The sequence below is a fragment of the Pelodiscus sinensis genome, chromosome 1 (assembly GCF_052426305.1).
Source record: "Pelodiscus sinensis isolate ZL-2025 chromosome 1, ASM5242630v1, whole genome shotgun sequence".
In the NCBI taxonomy this organism is placed as follows: domain Eukaryota; kingdom Metazoa; phylum Chordata; order Testudines; family Trionychidae; genus Pelodiscus; species Pelodiscus sinensis.
In genome coordinates, this window is record NC_143052.1 from 158,437,314 (window position 1) to 158,457,633 (window position 20,320).

General features: G+C 40.2%; 1 protein-coding gene and 1 long non-coding RNA gene across 4 annotated transcripts in view; one reads left to right on the forward strand and one right to left on the reverse strand.

Moving 5' to 3' along the window:
- LOC142819644 (uncharacterized) overlaps positions 1–8,015 on the reverse strand; it is a 33,915-nt gene extending 25,900 nt beyond the window's left edge. Inside the window, exon 1 of the long non-coding RNA XR_012897505.2 lies at positions 7,635–8,015. This is a non-coding gene — a long non-coding RNA (uncharacterized LOC142819644). The remainder of the gene's footprint in view (positions 1–7,634) is intronic.
- ALCAM (activated leukocyte cell adhesion molecule) overlaps positions 6,569–20,320 on the forward strand; it is a 182,250-nt gene continuing 168,498 nt past the window's right edge. Inside the window, exon 1 of one of the 3 annotated variants that reach the window (XM_075908005.2) lies at positions 6,569–6,941. In XM_075908005.2, the coding sequence (XP_075764120.2) occupies positions 6,863–6,941 (79 nt within the window). In that variant the 5' untranslated portion in view covers positions 6,569–6,862. The remainder of the gene's footprint in view (positions 6,942–20,320) is intronic. The other 2 variants (XM_089772969.1, XM_089772967.1) reach the window with 2 other exon arrangements.

Here is a 20,320-nt window from a genome sequence, read left to right on the forward strand (position 1 = left end):
TGCAAAGCAGGCAGACAAATTCTGGTTCTAGTGACAAGGTACCCGTTTTGTCAACATTCAATAATCCAATCATTGAGATCTTTCTCCAGCCCAGAAAATGAAGAGCATCTTTTGGACCTTTTTTTTCTTGCTTCTTGGCTTGTCTTTTCAGGTTGCTTTAATTTTTTGCCATTTTTTGCCTGCTTCTCCTAGAGGCACAATTCATGAGCAGCAGCACAATTATTTCTTGCTTCTGCATATTCAACAACTTTAAGTTTAAATGCTGCATCATAAGCAGACCGTTTTCTTTTGATTTCACCATTGTTCATTTTAAATTCTAGTATGAAAATCTTAGAAAATAATGTATAGATTTTGTAGAACTTCATAGAGGAATGTCACTTGTTTTATCACTGTCAAATTATAATTGTTCATTGTTTATTTCAAAGAAGCCCTGCAGTTTGGCATATCTGGGGTGATAACAGGCTGTTTACATTTTATTAAAGATTTCAATTCTGCACATTATATTTTCAGATTGCCTAGAGACTTAGGAGGTCCAGTCGTCAACATTCATGAAGATATCAAATTACTCAGAAGCAGATGGACACCAGTGCCATAGTACTATCATTCATTGTATTTTTGATTGTCTTGTAAGGTCTAGCACTTTGTGAAGTGGAAGGATCTAATTTCATGTGGATACAATTTAAAAATAAATAACATCATAGCACTTTTTTTTTAAAAGAAGCAAGTCTTGAACTGTGTCTACAATAGGGATCAGCAAACTTCAGCTTAAAGCCTGTTAAGGTAAGCCGTTGGTGCACCGGGAGTTGTATTTGCTTGCAGAGTCTGAGGGACATGTTGGCTGCAGGCACAGAGCCTCTCAGCTCCCACTGGCTGGGAATAGTGAATACCAGCCAATAGAAACTGAAAGGCTTCATGCCTGCAGCCAGCATGCCCCTCAGCCCATGCTGCTCCCCATGGCTCCCATTGGCAGAGAAGAGCAGTCAATGGGAGCCGCGGGAGGCAGCACAGGTTGAGAGATGTGCTCGATGCACACATGGAGCCTCTCAGCTTCCATTGCTTGGGAACAGTGAATAGCAACCAATGGCAGCTGAAAGGCTTCATGCCTGCAGCCAGCATGTCCCTTAGCTTACGCTGACGCAATAGAACTGGAAGTTTGTATGCTGCCGAAATTGAGTGGGTTTATAGATGAGTCGCTGACTTTTTAACATTTTTTTCTGTAAGTTGAGGGAGTCGGCTTATGAACGAATGGGCTTATGCTCAAGCATAGATGGCATTGTGATTAGTGTTGATGAAGGAGATTTTTAAGATTATATTGATCATCTCTTACGCTATATGTATCACATAGTAACATTTAAAGAGTGCCAGTTTAACACCTTTTCTTCAGCCACAGAGAAATCAATGATATAAACCACACTTTAGACCAAAATCTGGAGTAGCCCCTGTCAAAAAGTTCTTCAAAATATTTTAATACAGCAATTTAAAAAGGAAATAGTTATTTAAAAATCTATCCAAATGTAATCCACTGGTTATGAATCACTCATCATGTCAATGCAGGACAAGATCAGAATGACTGAGAGGAAAAAGAATTATTTAGACGTAAAATCATAATGATTTTAGAGATATTAATATTATTAAGTCAGGTATCTTATCCCGTGTATCTCAACAATCTTTGATCTGGGAAATCAATATATAGCCCATTCCTTCTTTCATCTCTGCCCTCTCGCATCACATAGGCTTTTATATCAAAATAATAACCTGTCCTTTCCTTCTATATACTAAATAATTCTCCCAAATCAATAATGGAAGAAATTATTTAAACTTACCCACTCTGGAAACCCTGCTTATGTTTTACCACTTTGGCAATTGCTCTAAAGAAATTCAGGGAAATTACATTTAAGATTTGACAAATAATTAACAGGTAGTTAACAAAACAGGCAAACTGACAGCAGAATGAGCCTAAAAGAAGAGTTTGCTGGACTTGGCACTATGCTTTTTGTCATGCTGCTCTGTTAAGATGTTTGGTCACAGTGGACCACATCATTTCATTTTCTATTACAGTACATACCTATATTCATTGTATCTTCATTTTCTGAGGTAGCAAACTCTTTTATTCAATGCTCACCATCTGTCCTTGGATATCCTCCCTCCATCCCTCTCATGCTTTGTGTAAACTTACTCTTAGCTGAAGGAATTCTGCATGTTCTGAAAATAGTGCAAATGTCATGTCATTTTCATGAGATGGTTGTAAAGCATGGATCTTTCATTTAACTTGCATAAAAACAGGTGTGTTGGTCATGAGTGACAAGAAAGTAAATTTGTTTTAGGAGCTCAGATACCACAGTGATGAGTTTACTATAAATACCATCATCCTTCTGCTAAGGCTTTTTAGTGGGTCACTTTTTGCATTGGAGGGGAAATTGGTTACAGAGACTCAGGTTATTTTCTAGCGTAATTTATTTATTTGCCAAATGTATGAAAGTGTCCCATTTACTTTGAATAGGAGTAGCCAAAATTGCAGGGACTTACACAAACCCCAGCTAAGACACCAGTGAGTCAGTCTTGTTGCCAAGAAACAGCTCCATTCTCTCTCTCAGTTGGCCAAGTCTCTGTTTTTAGCAGGTTGTCTGTTCATCGCTCTTCTGCTTGTGTCCAATACTTTTTACTTGAGATATCCTTTAACTCACAGTCACACACGACCTGTATTCCTATATCTAATGGACTAATTCAAGCAGACCTGAGAGTTAACTCCCCCTCTGTGCAGCTGCTATTTAGTGCAAAGCAATCTCAGATGAATCTGACTATACATGCAGTGTTCAGTGCAGCTGGCTCCCTTCTGCCTGGGTGTGATCCAAACCCCATTGAAGCGAATGGAAAGACTTCCATTGATTACAGTGTGCCTTGGGTCAGGCTCCTAAGGCCAATTTTTTAAAGGTAAATAGGCACCTAAGGATTCAGTTAGGTGCATAGTGGGATTTTTAAGACAGCCTAGATGCCTAACTCCCAATACCTTTTAAAATCTGTCCCCTAGTCCCTATCCAGACAAAAGACAGTGCTTAACTCACACAATGCCCTTAATGGCCTTGTGAGTGCAAGTGAAGTAGTCTGCCATCATGGATCCCATTTATGTTTAACCCTTGCTATGGAGAATGTCATACTGAACACTTCTGATACTATTTCATGAAACTACCGAATTATCACCTTTGCCATAACAATAGGTAGATACAGTCGATGAGATAGATATACAAAAAGACATTTAATCCTCAACTTAAAAAGTAAAATCAAATGATTTACACGGTGAAAAATAAACATATCAACAATGTTCTATAACATTTTATTAAATATTTATTCTGTAATTTACTTAGTGTTAGTAATGGAAAACACATTCTGCACACCACCTTTTGGAATACTGAACCATAATGATATGCACAGTTTCATTGACATTACATTTGTTATAGTGTCCTAAAGTTTATTCACACTGAAAACATTATAGACAATGGACTTTATTGTAATGTAATGGAATAGTAGGATTCTGTGGTGCTCTCCTCAACAGTATTCTCTATTACTATAAACTTGTTTTTCAAAAATCAGTGTTTTACTCACTTTTTGTAAATGGAAAATGATATTTCAGTTTAACAAACTCTTTGTTATGATGTATAATTCATCATTCATGGATTACACATTAATCCATTTTATCATATAACTGCAAAAGGCATGATTTAATCAGATTAAATATCTATCAAAATGTTCTCAGTTTGTTGTATATAGAACTTCATTTCTCACAGCAGAAAAATTTTATACTACTAATTAGTCTGGCTTTGTACAGATTTATTTGAGAACTTAAAAAACATGCAATGTAGTTGTGTTTTACTACATCAAGGACTCAATTCTGCTTCCATTAACTTCAGTTGGAACAGGAGAATGACCAAAATATATAACATATTTTTTCCACAAGTATATTATCTGCCACCCCTGTATTCAATATAGGAATTATCAACCGCAAAATCGGAGATATTTGGAATGCCATAGAAAGTAAGGATATTCTAAGCATAATTTAATCACATTTAAGTTTCTTTAAAGGTATAAAAACATTTGAGCAATACCACTTCAAGTCATTTTCTATTTACTCAAATCTGTAACAACTTTTTTCAAATGAATGTTGAAAACACACAATGACCTTTGAAAAGAAATGACTAGATAGTGAGGGAAATTATCCAAAATAAAAATGTGCTTCTGTATTAAATTTTGGGCCCTTAGTATAATCACTTATGGCTATGATTTCTATAGCCTGAGTATTTTTTACACAAATTGTACCAATTTCAAAGTAAAATAGCTAACAAATTCCTAAAGGACAAGATGTAAAGTTCTTCAATCTGTGTTTCTGCTGTTTGACTGAAATCCCTGGTTATGGATTTTTTTTTCCACAATCTAGAGTATCTCAACATCTTGCAGTTTGGAATGATTAGTTACAGGAGATTACCCCATATCCTCCAAAAATGTCCATTATTCATTATTTGGAGATAATTTAGGTATATAATTGATCACATGCTTTAACAGGAAGCTGTTTAGGAAATAATGCCTCGATTGAGCAAATCACTTGCACAAATTGATTTCAGTGAGGCTACTGTTCATGTGCTTAAAATTAGGCATATAAATAAGTGAATTCCTGAGTTGGCATCTACAAGACTCCACTTCTGGATTTATTAGTGTTTCAGACTAATCCTAGGGCCTGATCTTGCAACTCTTTCTCTCACAAAGCATCCCACCAGCTTCAATAGAATTACTCATATGAATGAAGAATCAGGCCCTTAATGCTGTAACGGAGCTGGAGATAGCACCAAAGCAACACACATTCCTAAAACTATTAGAAGTGAGGGGATTTTATCAAGAATATATGTTCTAGCAGCAGAGGCTATCTTTTTACTGTGAGTTTCTGGCACAAGGAGCCTCTGACTGGAGCCTCTAGGTTCTACAGTAATATACTTATCACCAAGAATTTTGCAATATGGGAGAAAATGGCTCTTTAGATTCTTCTATTTTTCTTAGTGATGGGGTCCAATCCTGCTATTGATTTCAGTATAAAATAGTAATTGGCTTCAAGCAGGATCAGATCCATTGTCTTGAATTCTGTGCACTTCTGGAGTGGGCTTATTAAGCATTCAGGTGGATTGCTGAAGAAAGTGTTTGGAAGAAAGATCACAGGGCTCTGATTAGCAGTAAACAAAGAAAATAAAATATGTTTTAAGCTGATTACACTATGTGGAAGAGGAAAAAGATGGGTTAATTTGAAGACAAAACAGGTAAAGAATACTGAAGACTAGAAATACTAATTTCATTTAATTGGAAAAGTACAGTACAAAACCAAAAAACATCAATATTATCTTACTTAAAATTCAAGAAGTTTCTGAATGTGGTAACTATATTTTAAATATTTGTACTTTAATTGTCACTGTGAAAATTGTCCTGTGGATATTAAAGGCACTTACAGAAGAAATTGAATGAATCTGTGTATATTGGTTGTGGGAGTTTTTGTAGAATTCAAATTTTGCTGTTCACTTCCTGATGGTGAAGAGAGATATATGATCTTTGCTGGTTTATATTTTACTATTAGGAAGTCCCGTGGGGGTAAGCACATGATGTGAATTACGCAAAGTTTTAGTCTGAAGCAAGCAAAGAGGCTTGTTTTGGACTATAATGTAGTCTGCAGAATGATCATGTTTATATTTAGTCAGCATGAGATTTGGAATGATGATTTTAGGCCACTTATGTTTCACATCGTGAAACAGCATCACTGCTTGCTCAGTACAGTAAAAAAAGGACATGGCAGAAATCACTCTTTGTATTACATATCTTTGATTGAGTCTTTCTTTACCTTTAGATTCTGGTCAGCTGACTTCCCATAAGTTATGGTGATGTTTTCTTTGCCACTTTATGCTGTGAAAATGTGCTCATTTGTTGGCCCCTATGAACAGTCACCCCTACATTATTTTGTTTCTGATGTGGCTGTTTTTGTATGTATATATATATATATATATCTCAAGGCTTTGATTATGTTTGACCTAATACGGTTTGAGAGCAGGTGGTTCACAGAACAGGCAATTCATCATCTGTGGATTCTTTAATTTCTAAAAAAAGCATTTACATTATTTTTCCACTAATAAACTAACAAAGGGAAACTATAAGTACCAATTAGCATTTGCAAACTATCACATGGAATAGGTATTGTGAAGTAGCCACTACGGTGGTTTTAGATGCTCGCCATTGTTTTAAAATCTGAATGCAATTAGTTGCAGGGCCTAGGCGTTGGTAGTCCTTGTTTAGACATATGTCGTGTAAAATTCCCAGGCATAAACCTGAAAGCCGAGGCTCAGCTCCAAAAGGGCCTATTTTGGAGCGAGAACCCTGTATTCTAATGCTTAGTTCCCTTCCTCCACCCCTCCCCCAGATTCTGGGGGGGGGGGATTAGCCCCTCCCGGGCTCAGGTTCTAAAAGTCCCGCCCCCCGGGTCCTGGGAGCTCGCGCCGTCCCTGGGCTCAGGTTGGAAAGACTCTCCCTATGCACTGGCTGGCACGCGCCGCTCCCGGCTCGTAAGAGCCCCAGCCGCAGCTGTGGGGGGCGGACCTACCCCGGGCTGGCCCCGCCCCCTCCAGTCGCTCTCAGTCCTGGAGCGCCGCTATGCTGCCAGAGGGAAGCAGCCACCTGCTCCTGCGCTGAGCTGCTCCCGGACCCGGAGCCGCTGCCGCCGCGCGTCCCTTGCCCCCGCTTGCCTGGAAAGTTACCGAGCCGCCCGCGCAGGGAACCCGCCTGCTGCTGTTGCTGCCGCCGCCGCCGCCCCGGGAGGAGCAGAGCCCCGCGGCCAGGCGGGATGATGGAAAGCCCGGCTGTCGCCTCCCGCCGCCCGCTGCTCTGCCTGCTGCTGCTCGTTGCCCTCTGCCTGCGGCCAGGTGAGCGCGGCGCGCAGAGGAGGGAGAGGGGCGCGCTGGGGCCGGGCCGGCTGCTGTCACCTGCCTGCCGGCAAGTCCCGGGTGCAGCGCTGCTGCCCTGAGCGCTCGGGACTTTCGGGAGCGGCGGGGGGAGGGGGCGCTGCCCCCAACCAGCAGCCCCCTACGTCTGAGGGCAGCTGTGTCCCGCTGCCCCCGCTCCGCCCGGCCCCGAGCTTCCTTCCGATGCCGTGGGGGAAGGAAGTGTCGCTGTGTCCCTCTCCTGCTCTGAGAGGGGAGGGGCGAGCTTTTTGCCGGCGTCCTGCTATGGGGGGTGTTTGATTTGTCAAGGGCTGGGTCCCACCTCTTCGATCCCCCTGCGTACGTGGGGCCGGAACCCCCCCCCTCCTCCCTGGCGCTTGTCACGTCGGGTCTCTTGGGCGGTGAGCAGCCAACCTGCTCCCTGGCCGCTTGTTGTTGTTGTTTTTGGGGAGGGGAGGGGGCAAAGAGAGGGTCCCCTTGGCGCCCCCAGCGTGGTGACAATGCCGCCTGCTGCTTTCTGTCCGGGCCGCTCACCTCCCCGCCCGAGGTTCAGGCAGGTGGGATGCGCAGCCTCCAGGGGGCGAAGGGGCGCTCGGTTCTAGGGGTGGGCTTCCAGCTCCCTCGCAAAGTTGCTTTTCTGGTTGCGGCACGGCGAGCGGGAGGAGGGGGCCTCACCTGCAGCTCGGAGCCAGGCGAAGGAGCGGAGAGAGACTGTGCCGGGCCGGGTTCCTGGGGAGGAGGGGGAGAGAGACAGGGGTCCTCCTCCAAGTGAGCAGTGCAGGCGGGCGGGGGACGAAGGCGGAACAGCAGCCGCTGGGTTTTCCTTGTAGCTAGTTACGCTTTCAGTTTTCAGCGCACGTCTGCCTGAGCAATAGCCTTAAACTTTCCAGCAGCCCTTAGAGCAACTTGTCGTGGGGGTCTGGTTCCTCTTTTGCTATGCAAGCGGCTGGATGGCTGCGGCCTCTCTCGGTTTTCCCCTCGCTGGGGTGCCGGGGTGAGACTTTCTAGGGAGCGGTTCTGCCTTTGAAACCCTCCTCCCGTTTTTTCCCCCTCCCCCATGTGACGCTTTATTTGCGATACGGACGAAATGACTCGCTTGGGTGATGTTGGTAATAGACTATGTAACTCTGAAGGAATGCCACTGATGAGTAACATCAGCAAATATGCCATCCACGAATAACCCCGCTATTGCCTTTGAATGGTTTCACTTTCAGTGTTTCCCGCATGAAATAGACGCAGTTATATGTGGGAATCCATTGTACGCGGTCTGGTCTTTGGATCTCCTTTTCAAAGGCGTGATCGAAACCCGGGGGAACAGCCTAGTGTCAAAGTCCTGATCTAAACTCCCATAGCAGCTAATACTTTGATCGGATCCGGCTGTGTGAATGCACTGACTCTAGGGCTGCAATTTCTCAAGCTCAAAGTCCGGGTATTCCTCTCGCGTAGTTCTTAACAGGTGTTTGGTTAGAATGAGATGACAAATCAGTTTCATGCGTGTAAATTCCCCTCCCCCACCTCCGGTCCGATGTTGAGTCATTAGGGAAGTAAGAGCACATGAAAAGTAGTAACATTCTCTGTAACTGTTTTGTCTGTGAGGTGTTAATGCTCTTTTTTTTGGTCAATATTATACACGAAAACTGAAGTCCAAGGAAAGGCTGTAAAGCGTGTTGTGTTCATTATTCTTGTAGAAAGAGCGTCAGCCTGTGGTGACATTTTGTATTGCTTTAAGAAACAGCCTTTCCTTTGTGTGCTTGCATTTACAGCAGTCAAGAGGTTAGGGTAGCGTTGCCGTGGAGTCGCTGTGTTCTCAGCACTAGGATTCTACATTTTGGTTTGCTCTGCAGTTGCCATTTATGCGTAATTCTCTATATAGGAAATGAAAACAAGAAAAGTGCAGTTCCGTAGAATAGTATTTCTCTTGCATAAATGTCATATTTGTCTACTGTGAATTTTCTGAGCTGAAACAAGTACCTAAACTGAAGCAGCAATGTATAATCTTAGTTGAAGTTCTGTGTAGCAAGCTATCTTTAGAAAACAAAACAAAACTATACTGCTATGTTGTGCCTTAGGAAATCATTAAACACAGTATTTAATGATTGTCAGTCTTTAAATAGCAATGGTGTAAAGCTTACAGGAAACCAATTACTTTAGAACAGGGAGAGACTCTCCAGGCACCATTGAGAGATGCTCATCCTGTCTCTTGTACTTTATTGGAGATTAGGCTAAAACTCTCTGAAAGGAACACAGGCAAGTGTTTGTCGATAACGTTGAGGTGCTGTATATGGGAGTAGGAAACCTTTTTAAATTCTGAATGGCCTTTTTTATTAAAAAGCCCATCATGAAATAAACAGTAACTTATTTAATGGCTCTAAAATATATTCTGCTATTCTTATTTTCCCTTCTGTTCAATTAACCTTCAAATACGGTACCTGCAGAATTATACTAACACTGCTAATGCTGGACAGAACATGACCAAGTGCTGTTTAAATAGGATAAAGTTGTTATCCACTCCTCTTGTCTGCTGTGCTCTCCTGATTTCTCCTCCCCCAAAATACACTTTAACTCAGTTTGAAATGAAAGCAGATTTATGTGGGTTTGTGGTTGGGAAGGGAAGATAGAATCAAAATTTCTAGAGAAAAGCTTAGTTTGCCTTCTTTCAGGATGAAAATGAAATCTTAATTTCTAGTTTTGTTTTTAAAACAATAACTTTGAACACTTAAAAAAACCTTTTTATCGCTGTGCAATAGATTTACCATTGTTGCTGGCATTTTGGTTTCTCTGTTTTCCTCAACCACCACTATTTTTCTATTCCCAACAATAAGTTATTCCACACAGTCCAGTTACTATAAACTGCACCATCACAGTAATCTGACTCTTGGAAGCTCCCAACTCAAGTTGACACATGCATTACTGTAAATATGCAGATGTGTAAATTAGAAAATGTTATCTGGAATATATGGTGTTTATAAGCTTTCCATGCATATTTAAACTTAATGCTGATCATTACCAGTATTTAACTTCATTCTTTATGGACTAAATTGTATGATGGGACAGACTGGTTTCTTCTTGACAAATTCATGATTGAATCTGCTTGATCCTGTCTACATAATCTATGTTAGAATAAGTTTTCTAATACAAAATTACATTTTTGTGTGTGTGTGTGTGTGTGTGTGTGTACACACACACACACACACACCTTTTCTGGCAGATGCTAATGTGGTTTCTTTGAGGGTGGATTCTGTAGAAATTATGGTCTGTTAACAAAATGTTTGTTGTTATATTGTCTAAGTTCCTGCTTATATGACCTATTCCAAAAGTCATTTCTGATCTTATTCTGCTACAATGTCTTTTCCTTTTTCTTTTACCAGTATGAACTTCAGGTTTTGTGACTGAAGTCACAAACACCCAGTGGCAAAGAAATTGAATTTTATGTATTGTGTGTGTTTGGTGGGGGGAGGAAAAGGGTTGGCTGAATACAAGTACATCTGTTTGCGTGGTTTAAAAGATTCATAGTTACTTTTATGCTTTAGAATGACAAAAAGAGCAAGAGCAAGCTACAAAATCTCTTCATGAATCACCAAGCTTGGGAAGTCCACCTCTTTTTTAGAACAGTTGGCAGTAATTTGGGGGATTCTCCTTTTGAGCGTGTTCTTGTTAGTTTGTTTGTTTTGTTTGACAAAGTAGGTGATGGCAATAGAAATCACTCCTGTAATCAGAATAAATCTGAATTTTGTAATTGAGAGTAAAACAAAGCACAGTAGACTTCCGATAATCCAGAACCTTTGGGACCTAGGTGGTGCCGAATTATTTGATATGCTGGATTATCAGGCAGTACTATAAGATGGTTTATTTACACACACACACACACTGTATATAAAGTATTTTTAACCCTTTTTATTGTAGCACAAGCACTGTCTAGTGTCATACATTGCCAGTGGCAGACTGACTTGGTCTGTCTGGTTTCGCTCAGTTCAGCAGCTGCTGCTGCTGCCTTGTGACTTGTTTTTTGACAAAGCTCTCTCACTAAGCTCTTTCCATTTTGACGCTGGACTGTTGGGAGTGCCGTACAGTTGGATGCCAGGCTATTGGAGTTTCTCTGTACCCCTTTCAGAGAGATACGACATTCCAAACCCAACCGGTGCTTTTGTTCTATTGGAGAAAAATATATCCATATTCATAACAAATATTTTCTTGACACATCCTAGCTACTGTCAATGTGCATCATTCTCCCCCAAAAACAAACAAAACCAGCAACCCCTAGAAAATAGCAGCTTTTATTTTTTAATGCCTCGTAACCCATTTGCCTGAAAGATTTCCCTTACATTTAAACTGTATCTACAGTTATACCAGGATGAACAAGGTAAGCTGACTTTGTGATTTGCATTGAGAGTACTGATTGGCTTATTTTATTCTAAAATTTGGGCGAAATCCCTGAACACTTTAATATGATATATATGAAAGGAAAAACACCAAAATATTGAGTGTTACACAGGCTATAGTGTTTTAAGAGTAACTTTCCTTTCCTTTTTATCATGAAGATAAAACATTTGGAAAGACAATGCCTTAATGTGGGGTGAATTGTTAGATGCTGTAAGAAGTGATCATGGTGCCAGATTTGGCAACAGTATAAAACAGAACTAGTCAACATGATTAAAATAACCTTGTTCTTGTAGTGTAGATTGCATTGAAAAAAGTGTTAACTTGACTTACTAGTCATTAGTGCACAATCCAGACACAGTTTACTAACATTGATGTCAGTCTGCTCACATTGATGGGATTTAAGTGTTAATTGTGTCAGAAGCTAAAATGTTGGGATTGGATTCCTTAATACAGTATATAGCTTTTTGTGGGATTTGAAAGGTGCAAGCATTGTTTGCTTTAAAATTGTGTTCAGCCCTGCCCAAGAAACTTCAGCAACAGAGTTAACAGTGTATTTATTGTAGTGATAGGGGACTATTTTTAACAAGTTGTGGTGTTCTTTATATATAATTTGAGCCCAGTCCTGTGAGAAAACTGAGCATCAGTAAGTCTCAGAGGGGTAGTTGTTAGTGTAAAATTTAAAGAATGGTCCTGTAGCATCTTAGCCCTGGTCTACACTAGGGAATTATTTTAAAATAACAAGCAGAGCATCCACATTACCATTTTGAAATAATGGGCTGCTTATTTTGAAATAACTCCTGCTTTCCACAAGGAATAATGCTTATGTCAAAATAGCTGTAGTGTGGATGCTCCACTGCTGCTATTTTGAAATAACTACTCCCCAGAGACATTCCAAGTAATTACTCCCCAGTGCTTCCTGGGGCTCTAAGTTGAGGTAGCACATCCACATTAATGGAGCCTGCCTTGGATTAATTTGGAGGCTTCCCAGTAGTTTGGACATGCTATTTTGAAATAATAATTATTATTATTGGGAGTTATTTTGAAATAACTTATTTCAAAATAATTTCCTAGTGTAAGACTTGCCCTTAGAAACTAACAAATATGTAGTATCATGAGCTTTTGTGCAGTATCGGACACTTACAGCCTCATATAGCATGGGCACTATAATTGATAGGGTTTTTCCTCCCCTTCTTTTTCTGCTTTAAATATTTGGGGGCTTTGTGCCTTTTGCTCCACTCATCTGAGGAAGTGGGTTGTGCTAATAAAAACTCATGATATTCTGTGTGTGTGTGTGTGTGTGTGTGTGTGATATGTTTTGTTAGTTTTTAAGGTGCTACAAAACCACTCATTTTTAAAGATGTTTTTTTTTTTGAACATCACTAGTGAGTTGCTAAGTGTATTCACCTCTGACTGGGGGGGGGGGGGGGGAGGGAAATGATTGTATGTAATGTAACCATAATCATGTGAAAGCTTTTTCAAAAATTCCAAGTACTGTAGATTGTGATTATAACTACTAGAAATGTGAAGAAGGCCTGATCTTCCTCCACCTCACCCTTCCAGGAATTGAGCACCTGTCTCCTACTGACTCCAAGGTTTTGTCTACAATGCAAACTTTTTGTGAAAGAGGCAATCGAAATGAAGTGCTGATTAGCAACTTTGCATGCTTCATTTGCATAGTCTCTTCTGATCCTTTCCGTGTAAGAGGTTTTTGCGCAAAAACAAGCAGTGTGGACGTGTCTGTTTTGACACGTCCACACTGCTTGTTTTTGCGCAAAAACCTCTTACGCGGAAAGGATCAGAAGAGACTATGCAAATGAAGCATGCAAAGTTGCTAATGAGCACTTAATTTGCATTGCCTCTTCCGCAAAAAGTTCATAGTGTAGAGAAAGCCCAAGTGACTTATTGAGCACTTGGCACTTTTGACTATCAGGCTTTAACATTTAAATATTCTAGCATGTCATACTATTAAAATATATCTTTTAAGTAGTAAGATCTTTCTGAAATATATGAATTACTTTGCTTTTCTGAAACAAGGGATAATAGTAAATAAACTATCAGCGCCCATACCAAAAACTAGATAATAATGAATATTAGTTTCACTGAGAGTGACTTATTCACCATTCAACCCTACCTTGGTTGGATGATAATCTAGTACTTAGATGTGGTGGTTCTTTGAGGAATGTCTACCTAGTTTGGGATTAAGTTGCTTTTCTTATCATACTTACAATTCTCCAGGACAGCACATCAATATCTGTTTATTAAAACAAGCCCTGCATCTGTTCAGCTGGTATTTCCTTCAGAGATAAGAAGCATGCCTCTTTTGTAAAGGAAGTGATAAATCGGTGAAGAGACTGGTGGAACTGCAGGGTATGATTTGGAGGTTATTATAGTTTAGAACTGTTCTGTAATGTTTGGTTTAAAAGTATTTGAAATATCTTCAGTAGATTTAGCTAAAGAACCAGTAATCTGCCCCCATGATAAAAAGCAAAAACATTTTGGTTACTTCATTTCACTAAACAGTCAATAGTATCTAAGGATTGCTGAAGCAATCTATATATCCCTGTCAACTATTATGTTTGCTTATATTATACAGTAAATATTTTTGCACAAGGAAAGCCCTTAGTAACTACAGATGATGTTTGTAAAATGCATTGTGTTAATTCATTTTGCAGTTTTTTTTGATAGCTAAACAAGTGTGTAACTTAAGTTCAGTCCTTGTAACGAAAAGAGCTTTTCGGGAACTTCAGTGACTTGAAAACTTTCTTGAATACAAAACCTTTCCTGAATCAGGTCTTCAAAGAATAATCATAGGAATTCTAGAGTGCATCAGGGCTCTAAATTATCTGTAATTTTCATTATCCTCAGCAGAAGTTGTGGGTGCTCATACCTCTAACAATCAGGTTCTGGATATTTTAATAAGTTTTTCATGAAGCATTGTATATAGAGAGGCTCCAAAAACAGCATGATTTTTAAATGAGATTTTCTTTGCCAACTAATTCAATAGAGGGAGCTCCACTACCCTGTTGTTAAAAGCAACATTATTTGTGTATTTGTACTTTATGCATCAGATCACTGGTTTCCTTGTAAAAGGTACATAAAGTGTCCACATTCCTTTTTTTGTTTTTTTGTTTTTAAAGTAAATAGTTTTGTGGGAGCATTTCTTGCTTCAAGATACTGCTTTGAATGGCTAGCAGTATTGGTAGGCGTCAACAGTGTGCCTGGTGCTGTATGAGACTTAGTAGAAGTAGATAAACTCCTGAACATTGAGATTACCAGTGCAGTCTAAACTGAGATACAAACCTAGTGCTCTCAGGGCACTTGTACATTACATGGAAGATTGATACTGCTGCGGTTAATCTTCTGGGGTTCGATTTAGCAGGTCTAGTTCAGACCCACTAAATCAAACTGAGAGGGTGTCCCCAACGGTGCTGGTATTTCTGCTCCTTTGGAGGAGTAAGGGAAGCCAACTGGAGCGTTTGCTCCCATTGCCCTCTCACTGTGTGGACAGCGTAGATACGTGATTTTTAGATGCATCAACTGCAGCCATGTAATTAATATAGCTGGAGTTGCGTATCTTAATTTGACCTTCCACTGTAGGGTAGACCAGACCTGAGAGTCTCAGCAAATAGTTCTGCCTTACCCATCCATAATAAAGTCATCTAAGAAGGAGGTGGACTTTTTTACTGAATTGGATCTTCCTGAGTGGGTATTGATGAAAGGATATCTGAGGATGGCTTCACTGAAGAAAGGGTGGCTACCTCTACATTAGAATGGAAATGGAACACTGTGCTTTACTTTTCACAACAGCCTGCACCTAAAGAGTATTGGTGGTTGAAGGATAACATGGCAGTGATTACCCAGGGTTTTGTGTTGGGGCAAGAAGAGGTTAGAAATAAGCTTGTGATAATTATAATGTACAAATAATGTTTCACCTTTTTATATAACTATTTTACAGTTACTCCTCCTAGATCATAAAGGAAAATTAAAATGGAGATGCTATTGAGAATCCTAGTTTTGTTTAAAAGGTGATTACAAAACAATAAAATCAAGTTTTGACATTACTAGTGAGTTCTTGCTGTTTAATCTGGAAACAAATGTGTCTTTTAGACGAGTTGTGTTAAATACAAGAAACGGGTAATTTTTTTGCAAATCCAGGCATAGGAACTAAGAACAACTTATGCTTGAGAGTGTTTTATAGTGTCTGTCACTATCATATCTTTTGGCTAATAATGAAGAGTCATTAGGGATTACCCCTTTTCTTTTTTTTTTTTTTTTTTTTTTTTTTTGTAATAGCTTTTAATTTCAGGTGTCTTATTAAATTGTTCGCTTGGAGTAAATTCACTGGTGAACTCATTTCTCTGTGTTCTAAGAATAGCATGATATCAGTAAATGCCACCAAATGTATTTTCTGATTGGTCACAAATTTGCTGTTTTAAAATTTGTTTTCAGTTGAGAAAAACTGAAAATTACTCTAGGTGTTAAAATATCACGACTTTCTGTATCCTACAGATACCTGGAGTTAAATCATTTTTTCTTTACATAACCTTATTATTTTAATTATTTCTTCCAGTGCTTGGAATGCTTTCCTTGGTAAGATTTAGATGGCCTTTATTGAATTGATTTTAATAAGCATAAATAAGGATGGGAAGTGTAAAGCACCACTGCTTACAACACTTGAGAATTATACAGCTGGAAATATGTGGGTGTGGAGCCTTATAATTCCATCTATTCCACAGGCTCCAAGTGATTTATTATTTTCCAGGAATGCTGTGCTGGAATTCATCCTGCGGGGCAGGTGGAATTCTAAGGCATGAGATTGAGATTTTGAGGAATGAAAAAGAAAGTACAGTTCAGCCTAGTAAACACTAATCGTTAGGTAGCAATTAATATTAGAAAAAGCAACTGGTTTTTTTTTCCTGTGTGTTTAGAGCAGATGTTTGTTTCATTCTGATATCTGAGGATCCAAATGAAGATCAAAATGTTGGACAGTTGACTAGGAGCACTCTAGTGTCGGATGGTGAATGCCCTCTTCCCACCCCTCAAATCCCACCATTAAGTTTTAGCTGATTGTACAGGAAGGAATGTCTGTTTCAGTAAAACACCTTTTTGCATTTATTTCCAATGAACAAAATGCCTTGCAGTGTCAGCTTTTTGTGGACCTTCATGGTAGCTAGAAACGGTGCCTTTTTTTTTTTCTTCCTTTGTCTGGGCTCTATCATTTATTGCAGATGAAGACAGTTTTTTTTTCTCTTGGTAAATTCTAATTGATTTTGAGACTAGAAAGAATGTATGCCTATAGGTAAAGACCATTATATGTGTCATTGTATAATTGGATAAAATGCGCTCACTATTTAGGTTAGTTCCCCCCCCCCCCCCCACACACACACAATTGAATTTGTGACCTGGATCCCAAATGAGCAACTTAGTTTAAATCCTGGATTCCTCAGTCTTGATACTGAATGCCAGTTTTTAAATTGAATAACTGATGTATGACTATAGGGGGGAAATAGATAAGATGAAACAGTTATGTACTCATATTAAAGTTCAAATGAATTTGAAGACAATATTATGTGACTTGCTTACTTCATTTCTAAACTGGAGACTTCATACAGTCCTTGTGAATACTGTCCAACTTTGTTGGTGAATACAAAAGAACAGGCAGGTTGAAAGAGAGAATGAAAAACATTTGCCACTCCCAGGTCATAGCTTGCAGATCATACAAGTGGAATAATCTCTCAAATTCGTATGCACTGTTGAGGGGGTTTTCCGTTTGACTGAAATGTTCAGTTCTCATACTGTTGCGTAATTCTTTTAAATCTTTGTCTGTAGATGGGGTGATACAGTGACTGTCATAATATTGACTCATGATAGTACCAGTTTGTACTAGCTAGCCACATTCCAAACCAGAGTATTATTGCACAAATAATAGAAGGAATCTTCTGGAACATAAAGTTTATTCTGCAGGTATTGTTTTACCATTTTAAATATACATTGTTGTCTAAACAAAGAATATGCACCAGCTTATGATTTGAACATTAAACTAGCAGAAATACATTCTTTTGTTATTAATATGAAGGCAACCTATGTAGATTAAGCCACTTGGGGGGGCAGTGGGGAAAATGAGGAGCAGATTCTATAGGAATTACTTAAATTCTTGTAATGGTCTGTGTAACAAGGTCATTACTTTCTTTAGGATAACTGCCAGCTGATTTACCTTAATTTAACTCATGCTGGTAGCTTTGAACAACAAGAAATGACAGTTCTTGCTTTTCCATAGACATCTAGCCCCCAGTCATATCATGCACTCTGTACTGACAAAGTCCATGCCCATGCAGAGCGGCTTTGACTTAATTGGCGCTTCTGTGAGTGTAGGATTGAAGATTATGTAAACAAAGTTAAAATTTCAGCATTATATAGATGACTTTAGATGTGAGACCACAACTTTCCCTTTAATGCTAAGTATGCCCTTGGGAATCCTACTGTTTAAAATTTTAGTCCATTTAAGGGAAGGAAACAAACGTCAAACCCTTTTTGAGAAAAGTAAAAAAAATAAGTGACTTGGTCACACATTTTTACACATGCTAAATAATAGGTATCCTCTGTACCGCAAAATCGTCACAATATCATGATTCCCTCCCCTACATACTGATAGGGTTGCCAGATGGTTTAAACAAAAATATGGGACACACTTGACATTACATCACAATCTGCGTTGCATCTTACCGTATTTTCCGGCGTATAAGACGACTTTTTATGCTAAAAAACATCCCCCAAAAATCGGGGGTCGTCTTATACGCCGGGTATACAGGCAGTCCCCAACTTGCAGGTACAAACGGGGCTTTTCTCGCCCCGGAGGACACGGACTGCGGGACCTCGCGGTCCCGCCGCCTGTGTACTCCGGGGCGAGAAAAGCTGCTCCATGTCTCCCTGGTCTGCAGACCAGGAAGACGCGGAGCAAAGCCGCGGAGGGGCTCCGGCAGTGGGGCAGCCCAGGTGCGCCTGGGCTGCCCCGTTGCCGGCTTCCCCCGAGGCTTTGCTCCCGGTGTCCCTGGTCTGCTGGAGAGGCACCGGGAGCAAAGCCGCAGCAGTGGCAAAGCCTCAGAGGCGCGGGACCCCGCCACGGCTGCGGCTTTGCTCCCGGTGCCACTAGTCTGCTGGGGACTGTCTGCAGCAGACCAGGGGCACCGGGAGCAAAGCCGGAGGGGCGCTGGGGTGCTGCCAGTTGGCCTCTTAAGGGGGGGGTAGTCTTATACGGCGAGTATAAGACGAAAACCTATGTTTTAACTAGAAAATTAGGGGGTCGTCTTATACGCCCAGTCGCCTTATACGCCCGAAAATACGGTACTTAGAAAATACCAGACATTTCTATTTTCTCAATTTGTTTCCCAAACAGAAAGCTCAAAGACTGGACTGTCCGGTTCAAAACCGGACACCTGGCAACCCTACAGTCCAGTATTTGAGCTTTCTGTTTGGGAAACAAATTGAGAAAATAGAAATGAAATGTCTGGTATTTTCTAAATAAGATGTAACGTAGATTGTGATGTAATGTCAAGTGTGTCCCATATTTTTGTTTAAACCATCTGGCAACCCTACATACTGACAGTCCTGTGAGTTCTCTGGGCTCTTCGGCTATAGAGAAAATGGTGGAAGAGAATCTTTTCCATCAACAGTGTCCATAGAATGCTGTATTTTGGCCATTTCACCTTTTCCAATGGTGGGGGTTTGTGATTCTCTGGCATTTTCTTGCTGTATAACTCATGAGACCATTGAAGGGCTTTTCTGAGAAGCGCATACATCCTTCTGTTGAAGTTTCCAAAGGTGATTGCTGGGCAAATGTTCTTCTGTCCCAAGGGTGTTGTCACATGGAAAATTACAGGGGTCATCTTGTCACCCTTCCTGTTTGTGTACTTGAGTTTGCTAAAGTTAATAAGCATGGGCTGCTGCATAAGTCAGTATGTGGATGATAAACAGCTCTCTATTCCTATTATGTAGAACTCAGCTCTTGTAATGGAAAGAATAACCCCGAGTGTTTTTTCCCCTTCTTCATTCCATGAAATGGATTATCTGGCAGAGCCTTAATTCAATCAGCACTGAAGTGACATTCGTCAGGGGATGTTTCCAAGACTAATATCCAGGGTGATAGCTGCACCCCTTGTAGATGGAGAGCATCTATTGTTTGCAACTTAGCTTCTCAATCTTGTTTTATTAGATGCAGGCTGCTTTATGTGTAACAAGAAGGCTTGTTTTTCACTCTGTCTAGTTAGAAGTGATTCTTCCCAACCATCAAATGTACCTTTGGCTGTTAAGACAATACGGTTGTAATGTGCTTTGTATGGATCTGTACAGTAAGTCTACATACAAGGTTAATTTTGTGCACAAACTGGTCACCTGGTCATTGAGCAGTATGTTACAATAAAGCAGACAATGCCAGTTCTCCTGGTGCTATGTTGGTGGTTGATGACTTTATAAGAAAAACACCATGAAGTTGACTCAAAGTCCTAAAACATTTGTGACTGGTTGACTGGATGGCAGGATGAGAGGCAACCAGTTTGAACAGCAAAGATACTTCAGCTGGAGGTTCTTGGAGTTAGTCAAGGGGGCAGGATGCTCTCCATGAGGCCTAGCCTTTTTTTTTTTAATAGAACTTGAAGGAAGTTGGGAGTTTGAGTGAGGCCTGGAGTGTGGTGTGTGTTTTGTTTTTTAGTGTGTGGTGGTTTTTTTTTTTTTTGTGACGTGGGTAGTGAGTGATTTTGTGATGGTCTGTTAAATGGAAAACTTTTAAATGGATACTTGAAGAATCAGGACTTTTACACTAACCTAAATTAGAAAGTCTGATGCTTCCAAATTTTTGGAGATGCTTTAAAACTCTGGATGAACATTGATTGCAGAATTGATTGCAGAAATGGGCGTAGAACTTGTCTTCCAGTTCCCAGTGAAACACTTTAACCATCAGCAGCGCTGTCCCCAAATGAGTTCTCCTG